At 48.6% G+C, this 13,910-nt stretch overlaps 1 protein-coding gene and 1 long non-coding RNA gene across 10 annotated transcripts in view; one reads left to right on the forward strand and one right to left on the reverse strand.

Annotated features, from left to right (window-relative positions):
* The window catches only part of ATXN7L1 (ataxin 7 like 1), a 461,024-nt gene that overhangs the window by 258,157 nt on the left and 188,957 nt on the right, over positions 1-13,910 (reverse strand). For 8 of the 9 annotated variants that reach the window (XM_005667724.3, XM_003482700.4, XM_021063506.1 and 5 more), the window contains 2 exons: positions 10,287-10,494; positions 9,707-9,775 (listed from right to left, as the gene is read on the reverse strand). In XM_005667724.3, the coding sequence (XP_005667781.1) occupies positions 9,707-9,775; positions 10,287-10,467 (250 nt within the window). In that variant the 5' untranslated portion in view covers positions 10,468-10,494. Of the gene's footprint in view, positions 1-9,706; positions 9,776-10,286; positions 10,573-13,910 lie in introns of those variants that run through there. The other variant, XM_021063513.1, reaches the window with a different exon arrangement.
* The window catches only part of LOC110255499, a 43,951-nt gene continuing 40,693 nt past the window's right edge, over positions 10,653-13,910 (forward strand). The window contains exon 1 of the long non-coding RNA XR_002335904.1: positions 10,653-11,164. This is a non-coding gene — a long non-coding RNA (uncharacterized LOC110255499). The remainder of the gene's footprint in view (positions 11,165-13,910) is intronic.

The following is a 13,910-nucleotide window of genomic DNA, read 5'->3' on the forward strand; positions in this document are numbered from 1 at the left end:
CTTCCCAGAGCAGGTACACGGCTAACTGCTTCTCTGTTCAAAGAGCCCCTCACTGAGTCCCTTTTATCTTCGTGGTGTTACTCTGTCTTGCTCTGGAGAGTATTTACTTGGTTTCCTTTTTTCTTTAAACACCTGATCCCTCACATTGGCAAGCAGAATTGTGTTATGAAACCACAGGTACGAGGATAAAACATCTACATAAAAACAAAAGCGTTCCCCACAGTGGAATTCCAGCTTGACTTAGAGGCAACTGCAAGAGCCAAGTCTAACACCTGAAGGGCAAGGGTCCTCGGCCTCAGCCCGCTTGCAGGAAAGATTTTCCTAGGCTCTTGACATCCGTTCAAGTGCCTCCGGATCCCAATCCGGGTCCATTTAGCTAACTTGGCCAATGTGAGCTCTGCCAGAGGAGAGCGTAACCAACCAGCATGAGCTGGGAGCCCATCACTGGCAGAACAGCGCACCAAGAATTTTAGGAGAGAGGGACACACGGAAGTCCGTCCTGGACGTTTAGTTTCTACAATTTGGAAAAAGGTCAAACCATTGGCCAACACTCTCCTCTCCACTGTGGCTATCCTGGATCACGGTAGTCATGTCCAGTGTCCAGGGGTCAAGCCCTGCAGATCCCCCCATGGTCCCCACGAGGCAAGACACGTGTGGGGACTCCATAAAGGGATCTACAACCCCTGAGGGAGATACATGTCCCTCTGGCTCTCTTCCCAATGGGAAACTCACTCTCTGCAAAGGAAGGGGAAGCCTCTCAGGGCCGCTGGCCTGGGGGCGGGGCACCCGGTCACATGGAGCTGCTCATCTAACCCATTTTTTTTTTTTTGTCTTTTTGCCATTTTCTTGGGCTGCTCCCGCGGCACATGGAGGTTCCCAGGCTAGGGGTCTAATTGGAGCTGTAGCTGCGTCTGCGACCCACACCACAGCTCACGGCAACGCCGGATCCTTAACCCACTGAGCAAGGCCAGGGATGGAACCCACAACCTCATGGTTCCTAGTCAGATTCGTTAACCACTGAGCCACGACAGGAACTCCTCATCTAACCCTTCGAAAGTCGTCTGACTCCATCTCTGTGGCACTGGGGCGTGCTTCAGCCTCACCTGTGTTCTAGGATTTTCTCAGTGGTCTTTACATAGTTGTTCTTGTGAGGAGAGGTGAAGTTGGGAATGACCTACATCACCACCTTGGTGACGTCACTTCTACGGCAGTCACTAAATGACCGGACGTGGAAGTTCTCTTTGCGGCTCAGCAGAAACGAACCCGACTAGGATTTGGGTTTAATCCTTGGCCTCTCTCAGTGGGTTAAGGATCTGTTGCTGCTGTGAGCTGTGGTGTAGATCGCAGATGCAGCTCGGATCTGGTGTTGCTGTGGCTGTGGTACAAGCCAGGGTCTACAGCTCTGATCCGATCCCTAGCCTGGGAGCTTCCATATGTCAGAAGGGTGGCCCTAAAAGAAAAAAAAAAAAAAAAAAGCCAAAATAAACAACCAGATGTGAACACTGGGCCACCTCAGAGGATGGGGTCCTTGGATAAAAGGGGTGTGACCAGGACAGGGTCTCCCTGGGTCTGCTGCTACCATTTTATGTCTACTTCCACAGGATGTCATGAATGAAACAAAGTGTCGTGAATGAAAGGCTAGCCCGAAGGATAGCAACATGACGTACACAGAAAATCCGGCAAACCTCCGAATCTGCTTTCCTAAATCATTTCTCAAGCAGAGACAGCAGGACCCTGAGAGCCATTGGCTAGAGTGAACGTGGCCTTCCAGGCCTAAGCAACGCGGCAGACCACCTGGCCCCCCAGGCCAGAGCCCTGGGGAACCCGACCCTCCTCTGCTCTTCCTATTTGCTAAGCCTTCACATTGAAATCCTGAAACCAGCCCTTCGGTCTCCATCGTGCATGTGCATCCCTATTTCAGACAAACCCCACGGGTAATCAACTGCACAGAACGCCAGTTGTATTTCCAGCCTGACTTTAAATATCAACTGAAATCCCTAATGCGTCACCATGGTGCTTCTGACATCCGGGCCCCCTCCCCGGCACGATCAATGCCATCCTGATCAGAACTGGTGCCTTGGGGTCCCCTCCACCCACAGGGAGGGAGCGTTGGGACACCCAGAATTAGAACTCGAATCACCGCTGTCATCATTTACTACAGAATGGATAGGAAAGTTTGGAGGGGTCACCTCAGAGATGTTTGGAGGAGAGCTCCGCGAGGGAGTCCTTTCTAGAGGCTCCAACACAGCCCCATGGAGGGGACAGTCACAGCTCCACACATGCCTGCTGAGGGTTCAAAAAGGCCACTGCACCTGGACCTCAGGCCTAAGACACAGACCCACAGTAGAAGAACATGGCTGAGTCTTCCTTTCTTGTGTTCTTCCCTTTCCAGCTCCCACCGTACACCCTTGATTCTCCAGCAGGGTGACGTGGCAGGTCCTCCCCGATCCCTGGGACCTTGGGCCATGTCTGGAGACAACTCAGGGGAAGGGGAGGGGCCGCTGGAGTCTAGCGACAGCGGCCAGTGATGCTGCAAAACATCCTGCGACTCACAGGAGGGTTTCCCACTACGAAGAAGGGGTGTCAGTGCCGAGAACCTGTATCCTACTCTCTGCTGTGCTCTCTTCACACCAGTGATAGACTTTTTAGTTTCCAGAACGAACATTTTATAGGTGCTCACACTTGGGGCCTTCACACATATTGTTCCCTTGAACTCCACCCCGCCCAGGCCTGCATGTGGATAACTTCCACTCATCCTTCAGGTTTTATCGTTTGTCTGTTCGTTGAAGCTGTACTGAAGTATAGTTAAGTTGCAAGGCTGGGATCATTTCTGCTACGCAACAAAGTCACCCAGTCATACACATACACATACCCATTTTCTCTCAAATTCTCATCCTCCAGGCTTTAGCATAAATAAAATCTCTTCCGGGAGACCTTCACTGAGTCCCTAACCTAAATTAGGTCCCCCTGACATGCCTGCCAACACTACCCCATTTTTCCCTTTCAGGGCACTCACCATGGTTGCCATGACTTTTTAAATGTCTGTCTTGACTGCAAGGATGGGACTGCCACAAGGCAGGGGCTGTGTTTTTACACTGTTGTTTCCCCAGGCCCTAGCGCCAGCAGGTGCTGGCGCCCGCTGTCACTCAGTCTCAAACACATGACAGAGGCCAAGAAAGCGGGGTGTATGTGGGGGATGTGAAAACCGAAGCCAGACACCCAGAGGCTTAAGCTATCCTCCCACTATGTGGGCATCAAAGAGAGAATGCAGCAGCCCCTTGTGAACGGCCGTGGCCCACTCTCTACGCTAAAGGAAAACAGCAAGATACTAGGCAGTACTACAGGATGCTATCAGCCATGCAGGGAAAGCGGGAAGGAAAACTAACGTCTCTAGTTGGATGCACTTAGACTGCCTTGGAAGGAGTCGCAAGCAACTAGGGACAAGGAGGGTAGGAAGGAGTCTTTCTTTTCACTGCATACCCTCTCAACTTTGTAACACGTGAACATTATTTAGAAAAAAGAAGGAGTTCCCTGGTGGCTCAGCAGGCTAAGGATCTGGTGTTGTCACTGCTGTGGCTCTGGTTACCACTGTGGTGCAGGTTTGATTCTTGGACTGAGAACTTCCACATGCCATGGGTGTGGCCAAAAAAGAAGGAAAGAAAGAAGGAAAGAAGGAAGGAAAGAAGGAAGGAAGGAAGGAAGGAAGGAAAGAAAGAAAGAAAAGAAAGAAAGAATAAGAAGCACTTCATTGAGAGGGAGACAGAGAGACAGAGACAGAGAGAGAAAGCAACAGGCTGTATCATCCAGAGATGCATCATTCCTGAAGCCTGACATGTGATGAGAACACCGCAGAGGGTAACTGCTTAGAAGGCAAGATCACACACAGTGTTTCAAAGTATGTCCACCCTGCCTAACTTCCTGGTTTGGATGGAGCCAGAGCCCTATTTTCTCTACCCGCACACTCAGGTGCATGGAAATACCTGTATGTATAAAGAGGTACTCATTTCAGAGGCTTTGTCTTTTCAAAACTAGATAGTGTTGGAAATGCCCTCTCTCAGCTCTGCTGTCTTGCTCATGATGCTGCCCCTTCTCCATCGGCTGGATGCCCCTGTAAAGGTGATTGGTTCTCCAAGCCCTTCTCCTTTTCATCTTTCCCCCCTCCCACCTTGAGGCCACTCCATCTCTCCTGTCCTTTCATCCCAAGCGCTGGGCAAAAGAAGAGAGATGATAATGAAACGCCAAAGTGAATAAATGTGGCTGCTTGTTAGCGAAAGGGGAGGAAGTTAGGCTTAATGGAGAAAGAAGTTGAAATTAATGGCGAAAATGAAGTTTATCGGTGTAATCTGTGGACTTGGTGTCTTCCTATCTCCTATTAGCATAGATAACAGAGCTGTCGGGATAATGATAAAGGGGACCCATCACCGTTTCCCATACATCTCCACCGCTTTCGCTGCCTTCCCTCCCTTGGCGTCTAAGAACACCTCATGCTTACCAGGTCAGTTGCCATCTTTTCTCCAATTTGCCCTCATCCAGCTATAACTGCCAGACTCCTAAGCCTGAGCTGAACATGTTCCTATGTTTCCTGCTTCCTCCTGTGTTCCAGCCCGACTCCACCAGTATCTCAGAACAGCAAACTCATACAGTCGTGACACAATCTTACTGGCCCCAGAATCATTTTCAAATTGGAAGCATTTCCTAAGTTTACCTGCATCAAATCAAAACATCTGAAAAACACACAAATGCTCAAAGTAACTAAGGTAGGCTCCAAAAAGACTGAAACGAGGGTCTATGGAGGACTTTGGAGCCCCACTGATCAGATACAATAAATTATTGATCATTTTTTAAAATTATGTTTTAGACTTTCCAGTCCCCAGAAAGAACTCTGTAAACCCTTCTCAGCCTAAGTCCCAGACTGTCAAAGAATTTTTCTCTAGCTCCTGATAAAACTTATCAATGACTACATATTAACTGTACACCATTAAAAAACATGCATATCACAGAAAGCAGTTTTTAAAAAATCGTGAGCTTTCTAAAATTACGATAACATGATTTATCGTAAAAATGAAATTTCTGCGTCTATCTTTTCCGGCGATCACTGATTAGTTAAAAATCCTAGTTAATTATAATAATAAAATTTTCTACCACTGGCTTCATTAATGCACGATGATGATAATCCTGAGAACATTTTAACACATAAGAAAGACACATTTTCATTAAGTGCTCACTGTGTGCGGAGCCCTTTCGTATTATCTCAGTGAATCCTCACAACAACCCTGTTATTATCTCCGTCTTACATAGTTCAGGACACTTAGAAGCCATAGGTACTGGGTCCTTATTTATCAATTGACATTTTTTGTTTTTTGTTTTTTTTTTTAAAAAGTTCAGGTGAGGCAATTAGAAAAGGGAGCGCGCTTTCTAAATCACAGAGCTTTCCCCCAATTAGCTTGAAAAAAGTCTTCCAATAAATCTATGAAGCTGGAGAGAGAAAATTATTTTAAAAGGTTAGCTAGACGAATGGCCTGCCTTGGAATTTTCTATCATAGCCGCAGTTCACATCTTAGATTAGGTTCCTCAGGTTCCTGGGAGCCCTCCTCTGGGAAATCTCAGTGCTTGAGGGAACCAGGCTGACTGTGGTCAAGCCCCTGTCTGCTACGGGGAACACAGGACCCTGGGTTTTGGACTGAGACCCTCAGGGTTCTCAGAATCTGAAAGGCCAACTATTTGCAGCAGAATATGCTTCTGTATGAGATGCAGTGATTTTTGCCACTGAGAGATTATAAAAGGAGAAAATAAACACAGTATGTAGTAGTTTAAGATATTTTTAACGCCGAGGGCTTGTTTTTCTTTTTTAAAACTTTTCTTCAAAAACAGCCTGTCGAGTATGACTGCATCTCAAATGTAGATTCCTTCAATAGAGAAACCTGGGTTCAGAGATCTCAAAGAGACCTTAGGAGATGTTTAATCTACGCCCTTAATTTATAAGCAAGAGAACAGGCCCAGACAAGGGAAGCGATGTTCCCAAGGTCACATGCAGGAATTAGGAAGCAGCCTCAAAGCCCTCTCTCTCCTGCTCCTTTAACCGCTGCAGGCTGCCCTCAATATAACCCCGCACGACCACAACCAAGCACGGAATTAGCAACACCTAACCCAGGTGATGATCTGGCAAGGCTAAAAAGTATTTCCCAAATTCCTCTTAACCATAATTTTAGCTACTCTCTCTCTCTTTTTTTTTTTTTTTTGGCCATGCTCATGGCATGCAGAAGTTCCCAGGCCAGGGATCAAACCCGCACCACAGCAGCAACTGGAGCTGCAGTAGTGACAATATGGATCCTTAACCCGCTGGGCCACAGAACTCCTTAGCCAACTTGTGATGAAATAATAACATGCATGTAAAGACGTTACTACAGAAACTTCAAAGCACCCAGTTAACATTTCCTATTGATATAGGTAGAGAACTGAAGTAGAAAAAGGTTTAAGGAAGGCAAAAGAACTACACTGCAATAATCGGGTTATTCAAAAGTCTGCAAGTCCTCCCTGCATCTTTTGAAGCTGTGGCCAGATGGAAGCCAAATGCAAAATGATCCTTTTCTCACTTTTCCAGTCTAACTTTTTTCCCTGAGCTTCATCTATAAAAAAATATCATATCGCAATGCTCCCAGCTGCATTATTCGCTATAGTCAAAAGGTGGAACAAAGCCAAATGTCCATTAGCAGATGGATGAATAAACTACGGTACATACATACATACAGTGGAATATTATTCTGCCGTAAAAAGGAATAAAATTCTGATACATGCAGCAACCTGGATGAACCATGAAAGCTTTATGCTAAGTGAACAAAGTTGGACACAAAGGGACACTTATTGCAAATATATATACAGTATATAGAATAGGCAACTTATAGAGACATAAAAGAGAGGTTACCAAGGCTCAGCCCTGGGGAGGGCTAAAAGGGAAATTACTGTGTAACGGGGACAGGGTTTCTGGTTGGGATGATGAAAAAGTTCTGGAAATGGATAGTACAACACCCATGAATGTACTTAGGATCACAGAACTGTAGAGTTTAAAATGGTAAATTTTATGTTATGTTTATTTTACCACAATAAAAAGAAATTATATAAAAATCTGGATCACATACCTTCATTTCTTTCTTTCTTTTTTTGGTCTTTTTAGGGCCACACCTGTGGCATATGGAGGTTCCCAAGCTAGGGCTTGAATCAGAGCTGTAGTCTCTGGCTTACACCACAACCACAGCAATGCCAGATCCAAGCCACGTCTGCAACCTACACCACAGCTCACAGCAACACCGGATCCTTAACCCACTGAGCAAGGCCAGGGATCAAACCCTGCCTCCTCATGGTGCTAGTCAGACTCATTTCCACTAAACCATGAGAGGAACTCCCATATACCTTCATTTCTTAATTGGAATTCCTAAACTTTATTCATTCGTTGCTATGAAAGCAGAAATCTCTTCTCCAAATCTGCCTACTGCCAATGGTGTCATGGCCAATCTACATATGTTCACACACAAGGAGAAAGCCAATTACAGCCAGGCCACATTGTGTCCTGCGAAGACCCATCCACAGCCACGTAGCCATCCCTAGACCTCCCACACGATGACTCCAGCAAGAAGGCCAATGGCAAGACGGAGGCAACCAGTGTTCCTGCGGATCCTAGTAACCAAACACCCTGACGCCGTGTCTCAGCTTAACCCTTAAGCCCTTCGCTACGGGAAGGATAGATATATGTTTAATATATGTGTACTCTATCCATAAAGAAAACTGTAGGCACATACCAGGAAGATCTTCAGGAACTGCTAACCTAGGTCTGCTCCACCAGGCCCACGAACAAAGAGCTTAGAGCCCATACATGGCGTCTGGTGAACTCAGCAATTGTAGGTTACACCGAACAGTGGGGAGTCCTTAATGCAAGCACATCATTAGGAGCTAAATCTTTGTACCTTTCCAGGACAAAGGTTATAAAAAAGCAGGATGTACCACTTGTGAGTTCTAAGGAAAGCAGAACTTTACATTTTTTTTTTTCCTTAAAAGAATCTATTTCTCACGAGGCAAAGAGAATCTGAGAATAAGAGTCTTTTGAAACAGAAGCCCGGAGGAGGGGACAGAACAGAAGTTTTGTGTGCTATAGTCATAATCTATCACCCAGGCCTGAGAGGTGCCAATTCTGGGCCATCCCATGACCTTTTATTCCACTTTAAAGGTTTTCACCACCTCATCTTCTTTCGTGGAAAGCTTTTCATTGCCAGTGGTCTGATAACTGAGCCCCATACGCTTTTAAAGATCTCAAGAGTTTATGAAGAAAAACAATCTCCCGTGATACTCTCCAAAGCCAACACACAGAGACATGTAGGACAAATAAGCCGCCACTTGTCAGAATTCCACTTGACACCATTCCCTTGTGCACCCTAAAGACACATGTCAAGATCACACTAAGATATTTAGAGACAAACATCTTTAGAATAAGGTTTCATTCCCAATCAAAGTGCTTAATTAGCAGAAACATTATGCTAGAGAGCCGTCCTTGAATATGCATGCATTTTAACCTCCGTGTCATTTTTTGCCGAAGCACAAATTCTCCCCTCCTGGATGGTCAGGAAATGATGGGGCCCAGAAAACCAACTGGCTGAGGTGGGATCCACAAACTGCGTTCCCTCTTTGCAAACAGGGGCCAGCTGCCTCACAGGGTGACATCCCACTTTATGAGGGAGACCATTCTTGGGCACCTCACGGCCTTTTCGCCATTCATTTTGGATGCACCAGGCTCCCAGGGCCTGGTTATGGCTGAACTCTTTCAACGATTCCCGCCCACCTCTTCAGCTCCCCACACCTCCTCCCACCCCCAATGTCAGCCCACCATGCAAGACATCTGTTAGTAAATCACAGTTCAAATGAGCCCATCCACTGGTTCAGCAGACAGTGGCCTCTGGAGTTGCTCCACGTGAAGCCCATAGGCCAGAGTTACACATGGCAGGCTTGCCAACAGGGACAGGATATGATTTATTTATGACGACCATGTGTGTTTGATGCCCAGTTCCAGCAGGCCGTGGCTTCACGCACCTACCTCGGTCTGGGATGACCTATCCACTCACTGTGTCCCATTTTAGGTACTGTATTTCCACGCCGGGGAAACAGAGATGGGTGACCGGCAGGGGCCTGCACCCCCAGACACCCTAACCCTGTTCACCATATAACAATCTGACCACACACAAAGTGGGCCAAAGGTAACTTGCTGCAAAGGTTTGCCACGTACCGCGGTTTTCAGTGGAAAGTGGAGAGGTAGCTGCTGGAATGACTGACCACGTGCGGCTCACTTAAACTGCTGTGTCTTCACCCACAGGAAGGCTGGGATGCTTGCGAAAGGAGCCCTGCTCCTCATTTCAGTGATTTCGACCCCTAACCATTGGCAATGATGCTCCAAAGGCGGATGGCAGATAAGCATCAGAAGGGCCAAATGTGGACTCCAGCTGAAGTGCGGAAACTTCTGCCTTCAACAGTCTCCCCACCCTCTACCCCCCAGTTGTATTTATACTTTGAAAGAAGTTAACATGAAGCAGTAGTCACCTGGGCGTGCTCAATTTTTGACAAGCCTTAGTCACTCTGTACCCAGCAGAACAATTCACATTATAGTCAAATCCTGTGAAGATTCTGCCACACATGCTAACACTAAAATGCCAGTAGCTCCACTTACCTTCTTTATTAAGCCTCATAACCTCCCTGCTTTTTCCACCCTCTTTTCCAGCCTCTTCTAAATCTACATCTGCAGATGAAAAAGAAAAGGAAAAAAAGAAAATAAGGAAAAACGAGAAAAAAAAGGGGGGGAGCCAAAGTCAAGGGGGGGGGAGGGAGAGTGTTTATTTGCAAACAGATCGATATAAATACTGTATATGAAAATCTTTCAAAAATTGACAATGCAACATTTTCTCCCAAGTCCGGATTTCCATCTACCTGGCCCAGATAGGTACCAAAAAAAACTATGCAAGCAGCAACAGAGTAGCCTTTTAAACGGATACACAGTGGGGCTGAGAAAGCCCACCCCGCGGGCTGCCACGGGGAGCGGGCACAGACAGACAGACAGACAGCCCTGGCAGCAGGGCCTCTCTCTGTGCACTGATGATCTGTCTCTGTGTGTATTTATTTAGAGAGAGGGAGAAGCATGGAGGACACCGGGGGCCACTCTCTCTCTCACACACACACTTTTTCCCAGTGGCTCTAGGTGAATGGAAAGGTTACAGGATAATAAAAGGAGGAGGAGGCGGTGGGGTTCTTACTGTCGGAGCAGTGTAATTTGGCGGCGTCGATCCAGGAGGACCAGGGTTTGCCCAGAAACGCCTCCGGACTGGGCACTTTGCGATCCAGTGTCGCCATTGCTCTTCCTTCTTGTTGCTTTTTCCCTGTTCCTTCGGCAGCAGCAGCCGAGAGACACGGGATTCGAGAACGCTCCGACGTCATCTTCGGAACGTTCCGACATTGAGTGTTCTGAAAGGGGGAGGGAGGGAGGGAGGGGAGGAGGGAGGCGGAGGAGGAGAGCAAGAGAGAGAGAGAGAGAGAGGGAGGAGGAGCTGCGCTCGGCGCCCGGCCCGGCTCAGCTCGGCTCGCTGCGTCCGCGGCCGTGGCCGCCAGGGGCAGCAGAGAGGCGCCCCGAGGCCCGGCGTCTGCCCGCCCGCACGCCTGCCGCCGGGGGAGGGGCCGCGCGCCGGGACCCAAGACTGCAGCGCCCGGCGCCGGGTTGCTGTGGCGCCGCGGCTACCGCCCGCACCCGGTGGCCGCGAGCCTGGGTCAGAGAGGCTCGGCGTGCGGAGCGGGGATCGGGGATGCTCCAGTAAAGGCGCGACCTGGGGCAGTGGGAAGGGTGGTCTTCCTCGCAGAGTTGCGCCCGAGGACGGAAAGTTTTTGCATGCAGCGCATCCTTCCCTCGCGGGTCCCTGTCGCCCACGGTGAAGCGCCCCCGCGGGGATCCCCGCCACTTAGTGGGGAGGGGCCGAGCAGCCCCCTCCCGAGACGGCCACCCAAGCCAGGGAGGGAACCCCGGTGACCTGTTCTCCCAGCCACCACTCCCTCCACCCTTTCTTCTCTCTCACGGTGGACCTTGGGCCGTGGATGATGATGCGGATGCCTTGGGAGCTGAGACCAGTGGTTCTAAGAACAGGTGAGTTTGGGGCGAGAAAAGCTGCTTTCCCATTTCAGGCTGCGGGGAGTGCCTGCAAAGCTCAAAACTCAGGGCCGAGGTCCCCCCAGCTTTTCCTCGCGATGCGTGTCTCCTTCCCTGCGTAGACTTTGCTTCAGGATCACGCTGGTGGAAGAGCGAACTCACCCACTCTCGAAGATGATACTTAGCGGGCCAAGCCCCTGGAGCAGTTTCCAGAGCTCCCTACGGTGAGATGAGGGAGGCCCAGATTAGCGCCTGCAACCTTTGGCCAGGAATCTGATTCTTGGGAGAATTCACTTCAGGCTTAACTGCTCTAGCCAGCTAGAAAGGAAGCGTTAGATTTCCTCTGAATTTTGGACAGTTGATGCTTTGAGATTTCCCCCTGTCCTGGGGGTTGGCAGCACAGGTCTTAAAAGGGCTTCTGGTATCTATTTAATTTTTTTTTTTTCTCCGTGACTAGGAATTACATAAAATAAGATATATAGACCCTCCTCCACAATCAATTTTTGTCCTTTCCCACAGCATACATTTAGTTATTAAAACCTCCCTTTCTGCCCCAGTGCTGAAGCACGTAGACTTGGAGCTGCTCCGTACTGATTTCTGCCCTGGTTGTGCCATTTAATGCCCTTGCACTTGGCATCCTTTAGGGTTAGGATGGATGATGGAGGAGCTACCAGCTGGTCTTCAGTTGTGATGTTTGTGTGAACGAGCCTGTTTGGGTAAGACTCAGGTAAATTTCATTTACTTTTGCTCTCTTTGCCAGAGTTCCTACACAGGAACCACTACATTGCTAAGGTGCCACTGAGTGGAGAATTCTCATTTTAAGAATTGGTGGTTTCAGCAAAAATTAGATACTTACAGACCCCATCATACACCGGACACTGTGCTCGACATTTCCATCCATCCCTCTGTCCATCCAACAAATAGTGCCTGTCAAGGACTATCCAGCCTCAACAGAGAAAGACAAATGAGACCCAGCCCAGCTCTTACAGAGATGCGGTCTGGTGATCCCAATAGAAGAAGGAAAGATGAAACTTAACCAGCTCTTAGGGAAAACCCAGTGACTGGCCAGGTCAGTGAGTGGTGTGGTGGTCCAGAGCTACGCCTGTCTGTGGGAGGAACTGAAATCTAGTGTGGAGGGATCAGAAAATGTGTCACAAAGAAGATGAGATCTGCTCTGCATCTTGGAAGTGGGGGAGTATTTATTATGGTAAGCCAAAGACTGGTATTACCAAGGGAGGGGTGGGGGGTAATGGTGTTGGCAGAGGCTTCAAGCCGAGCCTGAGTGTGGTGTGTTTGGGTGTAGAGTGTGGTTTACCTGGGATGGTGGATTATTATTCGGGGTTTGGGAATGATGCGTTTGTAGTGGGCCTGGGTCAAATCATGGAAGGCACCGAATGGGCAGCCTAAAGAATTTGGGTTTGGTTTGACAAGGGGGACCCACTGAAGGGCTTTCTGCCACCAAAGGAGAAGTAGAACGGGTGACTTAGAAAGACTCCTCTGGCCTTGGTGTCCAAGATATAGTGGACTATGGCAACAGGTTAGAAAAGTAGTGCTCCACTGGTTGGGTTGCAAAGAAAGAAGGGCCTGAACGCTGATGGTCCCATGTAAGTGGAGAAGAGGAGACATGTATGAGGGGCCATGTGAAATAAGTGCCTCCTCAGAGGGTCTGTTGTATGGCTGGATTGGGGGAAAGGGGGAGAGAGAGGTCAGAGCTAGAAGTAATTCGATCCTGGAACATTTTCCCCTTCCCCTACAGCTTTCCGATTTTTCTTTCATGTTGGTGTTTATTCCTCTATTGCACACACGTGGGAAGACGTAGTCAGCAGCCTCTAAGAGGACCCCAATGTTCCCCGCATCCTGGTGTGCCTGCCCTTGTGTGATTCCCTCCCCTTCTGTGTGGGCTGGTTCTAGTGACCTGTTTCTGACAAACAATGTGGCAAAATGTTGGGCTGTCACTTCTGAGGTAGGTTACAAAAATATCGTGGCTTCTGTCTTACTCTCACACTCACTGGCTTGCTCTCAGGGGAGGCCCCTGCCGTGTTGTGAGCTGCCCTTTGGAGAGGCGAATGGGGCAGGGAACTGAGGGAGGCCTCTGGCCAGCAGTCAGTGAGGAACTGAGGCTCTTTGCCCAGTAACCTGTGAGGTGCTGAACCCTGTTTTTAGCCATGTGAGTGCGTTTGGAAGCATATCCTTCTCCAGTTGAGCCTTGAGATGAGACCACAGCCCTGGCCGACACCTGTGAAAGACCTTGAAGCAGAGGCACTCAGCCAAATCGCACCTGTATTCCTGACCCACATCAACTGTGAGGTCATTAATGCTTGTCGTTTTTGTTTTGTTTTGTTTTTGTCTTTTTAGGGCCGCACCAGCAGCATATGGAGGTTCCCAGGCTAGGGGTCTAATCCGAGCTGTTGCTGCTGGCCTACACCACAGCCACAGCCACACGAGATCTGAGCCGCATCTGCGACCGTCACCACAGCTCACGGCAATGCTGGATCCTTAACCCAGTGAGCGGGGCCAGGGATCGAACCCACAACCTCATGGTTCCTAGTCAGATTTTAATGCGTGTCATTTTAAGTTGTGAAGTTTTGGGGTAACTTGTTCCATAGCAACACATAACTAATACAGAATGCGTGGGGGTATGAAGCGATGGGATAACAAAAACCTAACTAGAAAAATGTTTAACAAAGGAAAAGTCTGCCAGTGTTCCCTTGTTCCTCTTTGGAGCCTCCTGTGAATTGTGTGT

Source organism: Sus scrofa, chromosome 9 (genome assembly GCF_000003025.6).
Source record: "Sus scrofa isolate TJ Tabasco breed Duroc chromosome 9, Sscrofa11.1, whole genome shotgun sequence".
In the NCBI taxonomy this organism is placed as follows: Eukaryota; Metazoa; Chordata; class Mammalia; order Artiodactyla; family Suidae; genus Sus; species Sus scrofa.